The 14,705-nt window shown below is 44.1% G+C and overlaps 2 protein-coding genes across 2 annotated transcripts in view; one reads left to right on the top strand and one right to left on the bottom strand.

Annotated features, from left to right (window-relative positions):
* EFCAB11 (EF-hand calcium binding domain 11) overlaps positions 1-5,849 on the bottom strand; it is a 141,167-nt gene extending 135,318 nt beyond the window's left edge. Inside the window, exons 1-3 of the mRNA XM_080808646.1 lie at positions 5,673-5,849; positions 5,028-5,123; positions 1,111-1,156 (exon numbers count right to left, since the gene is read on the bottom strand). Of these exons, the coding sequence (XP_080664772.1) occupies positions 1,111-1,156; positions 5,028-5,123; positions 5,673-5,756 (226 nt within the window). The 5' untranslated portion in view covers positions 5,757-5,849. The remainder of the gene's footprint in view (positions 1-1,110; positions 1,157-5,027; positions 5,124-5,672) is intronic.
* A 1,792-nt stretch (positions 5,850-7,641) lies between these two features.
* Positions 7,642-14,705, top strand: part of TDP1 (tyrosyl-DNA phosphodiesterase 1) — an 89,239-nt gene continuing 82,175 nt past the window's right edge. The window contains exons 1-2 of the mRNA XM_080808493.1: positions 7,642-7,734; positions 12,627-13,192. Coding sequence (XP_080664619.1) covers positions 12,631-13,192 — 562 coding nt within the window. The 5' untranslated portion in view covers positions 7,642-7,734; positions 12,627-12,630. The remainder of the gene's footprint in view (positions 7,735-12,626; positions 13,193-14,705) is intronic.

The following is a 14,705-nucleotide window of genomic DNA, read 5'->3' as shown; positions in this document are numbered from 1 at the left end:
GGCATAAGTCTCTAAGGAATTTTGGAAGCAACGTTTCTAGGACCTTGAGGGGCTAGCTATTGTCTGGGGAAAAGGTTATTCATTACCAGTAATAAAACCTTCTCCTGAGACCCTTTAGATGTATATCAGTGGGCCATATGCTTAGGAATGATTGTCGACACTATCTTGGAGGTTTAGAGATAAAGTTTCCAAAGGAATTGTTAAAGTAGACTTAGAGGATCCTGGTTGGGGGTAGGGGTCAGTCAGGCTAGGATTGTCCTTTGCCCTTAGCAAAGCCTCAAGATGAGGGTAGTTGAGTCCCTAGAGGAGGGTCACTCTGCCTGTTTCAAGGGCTTGTTATGTAGGTAAGGAAATCTAATAATTTTCTTCTGCCTCTGTTTCCCACATTGACAAGACTTCTCTACTACTCCAGCCTGGCCTCTGCCCTCATTGCTCTTGCTAAATCAGTAAACACATCGAGTCGCCAACTCCAACAGATAAATATTCAGTTACTACCCATCTGACCTTTCAACAGGGTTGACCACAGCCTCTTCCTTGAAAGAATCGGCTTCTCCTCACTTTTGATCAGACACCCCTGATTTTCCTCCTGCCCCTCCGTCCCTCTAAATCTTCTGCCACTTCCTAACTCTCTCTCGGACTTCTCGCGATTGACGGGACGTTCTTAAGATTTTCAGTCCACTCTGTCTCACTAGATGGTCTCTCATCTACCCCATGGTCTCAAAAACCATCTACATGCCAATGACTCCCAAATTTCTTTCTCCAGCCCACAGCTTTCCTCTGAATTCTGTATTCACACAGCCTGAGTGCCTGACATCGCCGATTCAAAGGTCTCCCCACCCCGTCTTTCCATTTCAGTGAGTGCCACTTCCGTTCATCTAAGTCAGAAAATCCCCACCATCAGCTGTTGACATTACAAGCAAGATTTTTCTTTATGGTTTTCAATGGTTTAAAACTTCAGTACAATAAACATATGTACTTATGAATGCATTAAAGAACTTAAACCTCTTTCCTTGAAACAGAACAAAACGAAGATGTGCTTTATCATCTCTATTTCTGTTCTTAATTTTCGCTTCGTGAATGTCTAAAAATTAATATTAAGTTTCGTATTACCGGAAGCATTTGGATTTACTGAAGACATCACGAAATCAGCTTCAATCTAGAAAAGAAAGAATGGCACATGTAATTTCATCAAATGTTTTCACAGTGCAAGTTCTTAATTCCGCAGGTGTGGGGAAAGATTCTATTTTATGAGAAACCAACTGTCTGGACTTCAGCAGACAAGTAATATTGCAGGACAGCTGCAATAGTCATTTTATTCTTCCGTCTCTATCTAGGGTGGGGGGGGAGGGTGAAACAGGTGATGGGGATTAAGGAGGGCATTTGTTTTGTGATGAGCACCAAGTGTTGTATGGAACTGTTGAATCACTACATTGTACACCTGAAACTAATTATTACATTGTGTTAACTCACTGGGATCTAAATAAAAACTTAAAAAAAAGTGATATTGAAGCAAAAAAAATCCCTGTATCAATAGGATACAATATGCTAATCTGCTACAGACTCTAAAGGCCCCCCAAACTGTTCCATTGACCCAAACAGTTGAAGCATATATAATCAATTATATATAATATAATCATATGCTGTCACATATGCAGCATAACCTAAAAGGTAACCTTTCTCCCATCCAAGTACTAACCAGGCCCGACCCTGCTTAGCTTCCGAAAAGGTAACCTTTCTATTTCAGACAAATACAAGCGATTATTGCAAAGAGCTCGATGGCTTTATTTTTGAACTTTTTTCCTGATTATAAAAGTAACATGATGTAGAAAACATGAAAAATATAAAAAATTCATGAAGAACATCTTTAAAAACAGTCACCCAATAAGAGCTACTATTAATATTTTGGGCTAGTTGGCATTTTCCCCCCCTATGGCTTTTTAAACGTATTTCAGAACACACCCTCTACATGGTTCGGGAAACTGCTTTCACTATATATTAAAATACAAGCATTTTCCTGTATGGTTACAGGGCCTAATAAACACTATGGAATTAGAACCTTGGCAACACCTGACACAGTTTCTCTACTTTGGATTCCATGTCCTGCACTTTCCCGGTTCCTCTTGCCCTCTTCTTGGGCAACCTGTCTGTGGGTTCCTGTTGCCCTCTTCTTCCTGGAGCCCCTGCTTCCCCTGAGATGTTGGTACCCGCTGTGGTGTACTCTCTCAGTACATGCTGCATACTGTCCTCAGGCAACGCCACTCAGTCTCTTGCTCTGAGCTCACCTGTAAACAGAGGAGTCCTGAATCTGTCTCCAGCCCTTACCTCTCAATTCCTCACCTGGTTCCAGATTCCCGCATTTACAAAGGACAGCATAATCTGAGAACAGATCCTTACCACCAGAACCTCAACACCAGCACAGTGTTCACTGAGTGACTTCACTTGGGATGTCCACAGCCTCCTCAAACTTAATGTGCCCCAAACTGAACTCACTGACTTTCCCCCAAACCTGCTCCTCAGTTTTCCTACTTGGCGGTATTTACTATTGCTGCAGGCCTGGTTTCACACCCCTGTCTTATGGCCAACCACATCTAATCACCAGGGCATAACATCTCCCAACACCACAAAGTGCTTCTGGATACTTCGTCATCAGCGGAGGCTAGCTAGCTCTTCTAGTCTAAGTGATGCATAAACTCCTACTTTCCACTAGAATTAGATGACCCTCTTCCTTGTCCCCTATGCTTTGGGTTCTTCCTGTCCTTCTCCATGTTAGTATTTATCAGAGTTTTATAAGTCTCTCTACACTAAATTGTGAACTGCTTCGCAGTAGGGGCTGTATACTATTCATCTTTATATCACTAGCAACTAGCAAGTGTTCATTTTATTACATGGGAACACTTCATAAATTTCATTGTGTAAACCATCACATGAGTTTTTAAATGATTTATTACATGTCGTGCATTCAGTAAATATTTCATCTGCTCAAAAGCAATATTCAAAAATAAAATCCCAGGGGTGCCTGGCTGGTTCAGTTGGTGGAGCATGCAGCTCTTGATCTTGGGGTTGTGAGTTTAAGCCCCATGTTGGATATAGAGATTAATTAAAAATAAAAACTTTAAAAATAAATAAAACCCCAAACCTCAACCTAGTATAAAAGTAAATATCTGTTATATTTCACAGGGGGTATACATTGTCATTTATTTAACACACTACAAATGACTGACAGGTATACAGATGACTTGTTTTCACTTTACTGTTTAGTGATCTGCGGTCATCAGATATTTGATTAAAAAATGAAATCCAGGGGCACCTGGGTGGCTCAGTGGGTTAAAGCCTCTGCCTTCTGCTCAGGTCATGATCTCAGGGTCCAGGGATGGAGCCCCACATCAGGTTCTCTGCTCAGCAGGGAGCCTGCTTCCCCCTCTCTCTCTGCCTGCCTCTCTGCCTACTTGTGATCTCTCTTTCTCTCTGTCAAATAAATAAACAAAATCTTAAAAAAATGAAATCCAAAACTTCAGCCAGGTATGAGAATAAAAGTAAAAATCTGTTAAATCTCGTGGACTGTACAGTGTCTTATCACATCAGTGTACTTGTCATTCAGTTCCTCACCTGTATTCTAAAATTAAAGCCAATTAAGTAGATTCAGGGATGATAAAAGCAGAATGAAAAGAGCTATCCTTCCAGCTGAACACAGGTTAAATACAATGCTTCAAAGGCTGGATCCATTTAGCTGACTTGTTTTGGAATTCTAGCTGAAATGTTCGCAGGTGAATAGAAGAGCTACAGTTTCTGGGAGTCCGCCTTATTTCTCTGCGCTCCACAACCAGTATCTCAGTACCAAGCATTTGCTAGGAAGTGAACCACTTTGAGCCCACCTAGTCCGTTCATGGGACATATTTGTGTCAACAGAACTTATTTACCATGAAGTTGTGATACATTTAAGCATAGTGAGGGATGGAGAAGTGAGACATCAAATGGCTCCTGGCTTTGCTGGGTATGAGGAATAGCAGCGGCCAAGCTGGTTTAAGGAGAGAACAAGGGAGGGCATTCCAGGCAGAGCCTTCCGTTTGATGGCTGCAACTGAATTTCTTCAAGCTGGATGAGATCTTGTCTCTGATTAATTCCAGTTCAGCATCTTAACAAGAGGGATCCATTTCTAGAATCAACGTAACAAGGGGAGCAGGAAATCTGTCCTCCTAAAGCAGGCCGATCCCTGAAGCTCAGTTCAACCATTCTTATTAGTGAATTAGTGCAAACTTTTCTGAAGAATAATATCCAACAAAATTTCAAATGGTCCTATCAATTGTACTTCCAGGAATTTATTCCATAGATAAACATCCACAAGTATAGATAAACATACAAAAGGATGCTCAACACAACAATGTTTGTAGGAATGAAAACTAATGGAGGCAATCTAAATGACCGAAGTCAGGAAACCAGCTAAAGAGAATACTATGCAAACTACTTTTTAAAACGTGGTCATGGGTGCTTTTATGATCATTGTTAAGTGAAAAAAGCAAAATAAAATAGGTGTACTATGTACCCACTTATGTGTTTAATAGAATGCTAGGCATGTTTGCTATACATGGGAAATTCTGGAATGACACACACACACAATTATTAATAATGGTAACCCCTGAGGAATGGGACTCTTTGGTAGCAAAGGAAGGGTTTTACATTCAACTTTATACTTTTTCCAGACTGCCTAAATTTTTTGCCTGTGGAAACGTATTAGTTTTATAATCTAAATGAATTCCTGTTACCAATACCCCCCCTCCCAGCCTTCCCTCTTGACATCTCCTTAGCATCTTGCATTTATTATAAGCCTGGTGGTGAGAAAGGCTTCATGAACTCTAATTCATCCCTGAGTTAGGTTCTTATAAAGAGTAAAATTCAGCACTGGACACATCTCTGAAGTCGCTCTGAGAGATAGTGATTTTAGACATCCTAAACTAGCCACTGTCTTGACGTAGAATCCACCCACTTTTTTATTGTCTGCCCCATTCCCAAATAGATGAAGAAAGCTCTACCTTGGAGGGCTTGTACCCAAACAGCATTAAGACAGCAACTTTAAAGTCCTCTCTGCTTAGATAGCCTTTGTTATCTTCATCGCATGCTTTAAATACCTAAAGAACATTAAATAGCTTCAGTTAGACCGAAACCGTTTGTTCTATTACTTTCATTACTCGTTTATATTAAATTTAGACCTCCAAAATCCAAAACTTAGCTGAGCAGGAGGGCTCGGAATTGGGAGTTGCATTATCCTAATTTTACTTCTCAAGAATTCTTCATGTGCTAAAACTTTCCACCACCACCCCCGAAATGCGCAAACGACTTAATCGTTAGACTGACGCAAATTAATTCCTTTAAACCACTGGGATTAATTCTACCCAAAATTCAGTCCTAGAATTAGGAAGGTGAGACAGATAGAAGGTTAGATAGAGGTTATTATTAATAAACTATGGAGCGGGTTAAAGAAGGGACTTGGAAGTTGCCAGAACACGGGACAGAGAGCGAGAAGCCGTGCAGCCCTCGGCTCAGTCATTATCCACGGGCCTTTGGAAGGACAGTGCAGTCCTTGTCAGTGAACAGAGCTGGGTGAGACCCGGGCGGGTGACAGAAACAGGAGCCCTAGTTCAAGTTCGAGTCCGAGAATCAGCCCTCCGGACACCTACTTCCACCCACTTCTTGTGTTCTGAGGGGCTGGCTTCCCACGTCCATGGCCGGGCCCCAGCCTCGGAGAAAAACATCGCGACCATCACAACCGAAAGCAACCGCAGAACCCAACACCTGCGCGGCCAGAACCCGGTTGCCTCTAGGTGCCTCACTGCAACTAAGGAAGCTGAACTTGGCCGGGCAACTCCAACGTCTTCTCCCATTGGACGGCCTGCTAGCCACTGCAGTGGCGTTGATACCGCGGTTCTATTGGCCAGAGGCTTAAGGCCCATTTCCTTGAAACAGCCTATGGCGGAGAGGCTTCTGGGCTCGCCCCCAGCTTTGCAGTGCTCATCCCCTTAACTCCTTGCGCACCGCTGGTATACACCTCACCTAGGTTCTGCTTCACTGTCTCTTGCAAGGTTCCTCCCATTTTTCTGCTCCTACACCTTGCAGTAAGTTACTTTGTTAATTTTTATCTATGACGCTGTGCTAAACATAGGAAACATAAAACGTGTGAACAAAGCATTTAAAGAACCAAAGAGCCAAGTCTAGGATTCGTGTGCATGTCGCAAGTCAAGTCATTGGGGTCCAGCCCTCCAGGGTAGTTACTATGGTCTGTTTTGTCCTCCCCATATCCCTGCAACGAAGCAGATGCTCAGTAAAGTCCTTAGGACTTTTATGATGTGGGAAAGCCAGAAGGAAATGTAAATTAAAATTAAATGTTCTTATAACCCGCAGCCCACTGACAATTACTTGATACAGGCAGAGTATAACGTTCCTCTAGGAAGCTCCCAAACTTACTGTTAATGCCTTGTTAGAGTGAAAAACAACCTTAGCTTGATAATAGCAAGACCTCCTTTATCCGTCGAGGCCTCTTTAGCAAATGAAAGTCCTTTTGGAAACTTCCTTTGTCTTTACCTCCCCCAACACCAAAGTATATACTCAGTTGCTCCTCACAATACCGGGGCAGCAGCTCTTCCTGCCCCCATGTTCTGTCCCCGTGCTTTAATAAAACCGCCTTTTTTTTTTTTTTTAAGATTTTATTTACTTATTTGACGGAGAGATCACAAGCAGGCAGAGAGGCAGGCGGGGGTGGGGGGGGTGGGGGGTGTGGAAGCAGGCTCCCCGCTGAGCAGAGCCCCATGCGGGGCTCGATCCCCAGAGGCTGAGATCATGACCTGAGCAGAGACTTAACCCACTGAGCCACCCAGGTGCCCCTAAAACCGCCTTTTTGCACGGAAAGCATCTAAGAATTCTTCCTAGGCCGTCAGTTTCAGACCCCCAACAACACTACTCCAAAAAAAATCACATCAGTTCACACCAAGCTGGTTCACCAAGTCCTCTGGGAGAAGTGCCTAGTTTGAAAGAAACTCTGAGAATAAATGTTATAAACATTATTAAAGCCGAGGAATATGGGGAGGTTTCCGTTTTGCAAGAGTTTATTTCAGACCTCTCTCTCTCTTCTGGCAAACCAGTAAGATTAAAAACACAACGTTTCAAAGAAGAAACAGGTATTCGCGTTTGAGTGTGATGGGAGCTCATTTATCCTTTTATTCTACAGCAGGTTTTACAACTTTGCACCCCCAGCGAGCTCGCTTCTCAGGGATAAAGGTCTCAAGCCACAGGGGCCTGGAACCTCCGCTAATCCTCTCTGCCTTTCAGTAACTACCCCCTGCCCCGAGCTCCGGGAGGCTGAAACTGTCTAACAGAATCCTTGCAAAAGGGATGAGTTTTGCCCATTAACTAAGGGAGGAGAGAGAGAACACTTGATTTTCTCTCTCTCCCTTTTAGCAGAAGCGATCAGGGGGTGAGTCGAGAGCTGGAAGCGGGCAGGACCTCCCTTCCACACGTTCATGCAGGAGCCCTCAGCAGCCCCTCAGGATCCGGCGGTCTTTAGGACCCAGCGGCGGGCGTTCCGGAAAGGGAAGGGGCAGGGCCAAGGGGGTGGAGAATACGAGCCCGGGCCGGAAGGGTTTAAACCGCGCGCAGGCGCGGGCGGCGGAAAAGAGGGCGCGAACCTGTGGGTTGCTGTAATTTCAGGAGCGAGTTCGGCTGTAGCCCCCTCTCTGGAAGTGTCAGGTTCGTGGCCGGCGGTTGCGGGACCCTGGCCGGGGAAAGCCTGCTCCTTCCGTCCTCGGCCTCGCGGGTCCCGCGAATTCTGAGGCCGGGTGGAACTGGAGGCGGTGGAATCTGAGGGAAGCGGGGTGTCTGGTAAAGACCCTGGGGAAGGTCCCCTTCTGGGCCTCGGCTTTCTCAGTCATAGAACTTGTCGGGCGCGAGCGGCAGGCGTCGCAGAGAGCAGAGGGCGGCGGGGGGCGTGGGTGCGAGGGTTCCCCGCGCTCTGGTTCGTACTCCGGTTTCCCCACGGGGCAGGTGGGCTGTGTCGCCCGCCAGGGATGCTGGCGCGCGTCGGGCGCCTACCCTGTGCCAGGCACTGAACCTTTCTGGGCCGGGTTGCCCTGTTCTCGGAGCCAGTCATTCGCGGGACTTTGTATAGACTTGGTGCGAGCGTGAACGGAGTTTCCTCCCGGCAGAGCGTTTCGAAGGGGGCTGGACCAGGGGTCAGAACCCAAAAGGGGTAGTCCCTGTCCTTGCTTCCTCCACGTACCCGGAATGGGCCCGCTTCGGTCTGGCTTCACCGCCTCACGCCAGGTTTGTCTCTCTCCAAACCGTTGTCACGGAGTTAGGGAACGTAATAGTTGAGAAAAGTAAATCGGGGCCATTGTATTCCGCCCCACTTTGTTAAAGCCTTCCAGGGCTGCTTCCCCCTACCCCGCACTTCTAAGGCTGAAATCCAGGATCTTTAACACGTACCTTACTCCTTCCCACTCCCTTCATCCTGAACTACTGTATTCCTTGACCAAATTCCTCTTTGTAATCTAGGAGTTATTACAGCTTTGTTCCCGCCTCCTAGTCTTTACAGGCTGGGTTCCCTCTACTTGGAATACCACCCTTTATTCGGCCGGTTCTTTTTCATGCTGCAGATCTCTCTTAAATGTTACTTATCGGGACGCGTGGGTGGCTCAGTTGGTTGAGCAGCTGCCTTCGGCTCAGGTCATGATCCCGGCGTCGTGGGATCGAGTCCCACATCGGGCTCCTTGCTCGGCAGGGAGCCTGCTTCTCCCTCTGCCTTTGCCTGCCACTCTGTCTGCTTGTGCTCACTCTCCCTCCTCTCTCTCTCTCTCTCTCTCTTTGACAAAAAAAAAAAAAAAAAGTTATCTAAAGAATCGTCCAAAGGACGTCCCTGTCACTCTCATACACCTGTAAAATGCAACCAATGTCTGGAAAGATAGCTTGGTTTCTCTGTTGGTGTTGATCTGGTCTTTTCCCCCGTGAAATACAATCAGTCCGGGGACAGAAACCGTTTCTATATTAACTCCTTATCCCCAGTGCTAGGCACATAGTAGTTGCTCATTAAGTACTTGTTAGCGTGAGTTCTGGGAGATAAGGATGATACACATTTTATGGAGAAGACTGTCTTCACAGTGAAGTAACCTGCCCAACTGCCCATTTACCACCTACTAATGATTGAGTTTGAAATTGGGGGTCCATGTTTACCCACAGATGGCCACCCAGGGCCTCTGTCCTTCTGGTGGTCTATGCACTCTACAAGAAGCCGCTGGGATGTGGAAAAGACCTGCCCAGTTGGTCTGATGTGAGGGGAGAGGAGCAGCTAGCATCTTTAAGAGGAGTACCTATTTGCATCTCAAAAACGCTTTTCAGACACTGTAAGAAACTAGTGTTCCAAGCTGGCATTTGGTGGGAGAATTTCTTTAGATTTTCATCCTCCTTGGCAATACAGCTTAAGGTGTTTTGCCAAATTTCAGTCATTTGCTTGTCTTCTTCATGGTTTTTGTCCAACTGTTAATACCTATACCATTGTCTACTTGATGTTTTTATTTGAATCCACTTTTACGTAAACTTAAATGTAAAGTGTACATACAGACACTTAAAACTTTTTGTCATAAATAAAATGGAGCCTTAAGATCCTTTGATGGTTTAAAAAAAGTGTTACTGGTGCCTGCAGAAGAGCCCAGTTCCTTGACGTATCTCCAACACAACTGTCTCCTTAATTTAAACGGATTGGAAAGGAAAGGGATGGAATTACGTGATATTAACGTTTGGTCCCAGTCATCTCCACTTCGGAAAACACTGCAGATCTGCTCAGAACTGGCCCATCTGTATTGTGATTGTCTAATTTCAGTGTCACTGTTCACTCAAAATGGAATGTAAAACCTGTAGTGTCCCAGGTGTTGCCCAGGGAAGACAAACAATTGAAGGAAATGCTCCTGAGTTCCATCTTTAACACTGTGACTAGATTGCAAAAGCACTCTGCAAATGCCTGCAGGGCAGAGAAGTAAAATTCTAATACTGGAACCAGGGAGTCCTCCACAGGAAGTCCGTTCCTGATCTTGGCATTTCAACCACACTCCTCCTCATCAGGCTAACCTCCCTGATACCATAAAGAGCTTGGTAACCTGCTGGATGTAATGACGATTTTTTTCTTTCAAAAGTATTTTGCCTTTAATTTGTAAATAATTCAACATATTTAAGTGTGAGCAGATCCAAAACCTAAAATATGTCTACATCAGACAAGCATTTTTTCCCCCCTTGAGGAAAGGTCTTTTTCAAAAGATTTTTTTTTTAAAGATTTTATTTATTTATTTGACAGACAGAGATCACAAGTAGGCAGAGAGGCAGGCAGAGAAAGAGGAAGGGAAGCAGGCTCGCTGCTTCGAAGAGAGCCCGATGCGGGGCTCAATTCCAGGACCCTGGGATCATGACCTGAGCCAAAGGCAGAGGCTTTAACCTACTGAGCCACCCAGGAGCCCCGAAAAGATTTTTTTACCTACTTGTCCCACTTTGGAGAGAATGAATGGTCTTTCTCCTCCTTCCCATGCATTTGTGGTTCTAGAAAATATAGATAAATAAAACTTAAACTTTGGAATTATTCTAAATAGCTGAGTTGCTGAAGAGGAATATCTTCCCTACAGAGTTTTCAGGACTTTTAAAACTACACTTTATTTAGCTGTAATTCATCTGGGAGAGCAATGATGATAGCCTCTAAGGTGTCTGCACACAGCTTTTCTTAGGCTGGAAGCTGAACCCTTTCCACCTAAAAATTAGGCTTCAGAATGAGGAAGGAATCTAGAAAGAATAGCCTGGGGATTCTTCATTGAAGATTCTGTTACTGAGTGCCTGGCTTTCCTACTATTTGAGAATGCACTGAAAGCTAGAGCTAATGGTTTTTTCTAAGGTCGGTTCTATTTTGTAATAACTTTTTGAAGTCACAAAACTGTAGCCGCCAAAATCATTCCTTCACAAAGTGAATTGTGATGGCTTAAATACCTCTCGCCAGCAGCCTCCAAGAGTCTAGAACACGAGAGGAATGTAAGTTGAAAAAAGAAAAGCTTAAAAAAACCTGAACTGTTCAAATGTTAAGTACTAAGTCTGTCTAAATATTTCATGAAAACCTAGCTCTTGTATCCTGTTAACGATAATACAGTTCTAACAAGCTTTGTTATCTGGTTTCTTAACCCTTAGCAGATTAGAAACAAATTAGGGGAAAAGCCTACTGAGTTCTAACAACTCTTAGAAGTGGACTGGACAAAACACTTGGAAAGAAAAAGAGCTAGGGCCACTAGTACAGGAGCAAGAGGCCCTCTACATCCCTGTAGTCCCTAAGGCTTCATAAAACAATATCCATGCCAGGTGAGGTTAAAAGGGACACTGAGCCAAGAACAGGTCAAATTATTGTCTAAATGCATTTAGCTTAAACACCTGAAATAGGTAATTTACAGGAGAAACTTGATCTAACTTCATTGGTCATGAATTTAGAAAGTGAGAAATTGTGAAACATTAATAGATACCTTAAGTTTTTTGACTTGACCAGCAACTGGCTGGCTCACTCAGTAGAGTATGCAACATTTGATCAGCTACTTAAAAAAAAACAACTTTCTAGCTTAAAACTTGAAAGTATATTCATTTGCAAATATTTTGGTATGGAATCAAGCCTATTTTTTTGCGGTGGGGAGGGAAGAGATGGGGGGAGGGTCCTGTGAACAGAGTGCTATGGTCCATCTCGGTATACCTAACTTGTAATGTGTCCTCCGTTTCTTTAAAAGAATATAACTTTATCTACAATTTGAGCCGAGACTCTTGGGTTAAACAGTTTTTCTCTGGGTCTTATACAAAAAATTTTTTGAATCACAGTAAGAAACTTAGCTACCTGGAAAATATACTTAGACCCTTACACTTGAATTGGTGAGCTTTTGTACATAACAAAACCAAAAGTACTTCATCTAGTTCAAGTAGAAATTTGATTCTGGTTTAGAAAACGTGTTTTGCTTCAGTGCAAGTTCTCTGCAGATTTTAGTATGATTTAAGACAGGGCCTATAATTTAGTTGTGTCCTCATGGCAGCAATTCTAGATAATGTATATACAGAATTGAGCATTTGACACTATCTTGAGGATTTTAAGCTTTAGAGTAAGTAGCTTATCTTTGAAGTAAGAATCGCTAAAGTCCTATGGGGTCTCATGCTTGGGTGAAGGGTAGATTTGTAAACTTCAATTTGACCTCAAAAATTTGAGTGATTATAATTCTTGAAATTCCTTAAATTACCTTAAAAACCAAGCACCTGTTAGAAAATTCAGGGTCAAGAATGAATATTTTTATGTTGGAGTGTAGCCCCAGCTCTTTCCTCAGGCCTCTAAGAACAAGGTCTGGGTTGAACGAGGAGAAGGTAACTAGGATTTGGGCTGTCACTTTATTTCCCGATTTCCTGTAGCAGATTCTGGGATCGTGCCTCTGAACACCTGCAGAACAGCTCATGTTCCTTACGTGGCTCAGCATCTGGTGAGCGTCAGGTGTGCTGTATGTGTTGTAGAAACTCACACTGACAGGGAATTTGAGAGCAACCGTTTGCCAATGGCCTAGAGAATGGAAATAATATGTGTCTTTCATTTCCAGAAGTATGTCTCAGGAAGGTGATTATGGGAAGTGGACAATATCCAGTAGTGATGAAAGTGAGGAGGAAAAGCCAAAACTAGACAAGCCATCTACTTCTTCCCTCCCCCGTGCTGGGCAGGGAGCAGCAAATGAACCAAGATACACCTGTTCTGAGGCTAGGAAAGCAGCTCATAAAAGGAAATTATCACCTGTGAAGTTCAGCAACACAGATTCACAAGTTTCACCTCCCAAAAGGCAGAAGAGTGGTTCCCAGGAGGACCTAGGCTGGTGTCTCTCTAGCAGCGACGATGAGCTGCAGCCAGGAACACAGCAGAAGCAGGCTAAGAACATGGTGGTCAAAGAGGAGAGCGGCATCTCTTCTCCCCAAGACGGTGCTGCCCAAAGAACTGCAAATCACAGCCCTCCTGCCCTCCATAGACTAAAAGAGGAGGAAGAGGACTATGAAACCTCAGGGGAAGGCCAAGACATTTGGGACATGTTGGAAAAAGGGAACCCCTTCCGATTTTACCTCACTAGAGTCTCGGGAATTAAGCCAAAGTATAACTCCGGAGCCCTCCACATCAAGGGTAAGTGGGTGCTGCATGCCCAGGAGCTGTCAAGGGGCACTTGAGAGAGTTCCCTTGGCAAAACAAGGAGGGTGACCTAGAATGACCTCTGAGAACCCTTCGCAGTCTTTTAACTACCCTCAGGAAAACTACCAGTTTGACAAGCAAATGCATTAGTTTGACAGCAAGCTGTTTACTTAGGGAATCACAGGGTGTTTCTCAGTCCTGTAGATCTACCAGTTGGAATGCTTAAACGATTGTCAGCATTGTGCTAACTTTTAAAGCTTAAACTTATTAGTAACACTTGAATGAAATGGCAAATATCTGACAGCAATAGCATCACTTAAAACTTGTTAATGCAAATTTGGGGCTCCACCCAGGTTCACTGAATCAAACTCTGGGAGCAGGGCCCTGCAGTCTGTACTAAGAAGCTTTTCTGGGGATTCTGATGAGGGGGCAGAAGGTTAGCTGAGGAAAAGCAGAAGCTGACATCCCACAAACCAGCCCCTGCCCCGGTGGGATATGTGACATTCCTCAGGCACTCCTGGGTGCCCTAAAGGAAAAACAAATAGCTAACTTATGGAAATTACAATGCTACAAGACATGAGTCTCCCTCAGTTTACAAGTCTTAGCAGTTTACAAGAACAAAACATTTCTATCCATGGCCTAGCTTCCAGAAGGGAATGTAGATACAATTAAATGTCCTTATAATCTGTAGCCCATTGACAGATACTTGAAGTGGGCAAAATGTAAGGGTCCTCCAGAAAGCTCCCAGCTATCTTATTGCTAATGCCTTACTGGAAGGAAAACCAACCTTAACTTGGAAATGGCAAGGCCTCCTGTATCCTGTGAGTCTTCTTTAACATTCAAAAATCCTTTGAGACCTCCCTTTCCCTTACCTTCCCCAACTCTCAGGTATATAAACAGCCACACCTCACAAACGTGGGGCAGCTTTTTCTGCCCACTGCTCCTGTCCCTGTGCTTTAGTGAAACTACCTTTTTGCACCATAGACATCTTAAGAATTCTTTCTTGGCCATTGGCTCTGGACCTCACCCCACCCAACTTCACTTATATTCTAAACCCCATCACTTATGCCCAGTCGGGTTTGAGAACCACTGTTTGGAAGCCAGATTTCAGTTCTGGTGAAGAAACAAAAAACACCAGCATGCAAATAGATATTTCAGTTCTGAATCAAAAGATAGTCTTCGGTTCCTTTGGTTATTCCCCAGGGTGCAGCTGTGTGGTAGCGTATTTTGTCTTCATTCTTGGTTGGTTTTTGTCCCAGGCTCCTGTAAGAGCTCTGAAGTAATGAAGGTCAAAGAATATCTTCTGGGGCGCCTGTGTGGCTCAGTTGGTTAAGCATCCGCCTTGGGCTTAGGTCATGGGATCAATCCCCATGTCGGGCTCCCTGCTCATCAGGGAGCCTGCTTCTACCTTTCTCTCTCTCTCGAATGAATAAAATCTTTAAAAACAAAACAAACGAACAAAAACTTCTGTTCAGAAAAAGCCCCTTTCAGTCACACCTGGGTTTAA

The sequence above is a fragment of the Martes martes genome (assembly GCF_963455335.1).
Source record: "Martes martes genome assembly, chromosome: 7".
NCBI classification, from domain to species: Eukaryota; Metazoa; Chordata; class Mammalia; order Carnivora; family Mustelidae; genus Martes; species Martes martes.
Note: the sequence above shows the minus strand (reverse complement) of the source record. Positions and strands in the feature narration are given on the sequence as shown.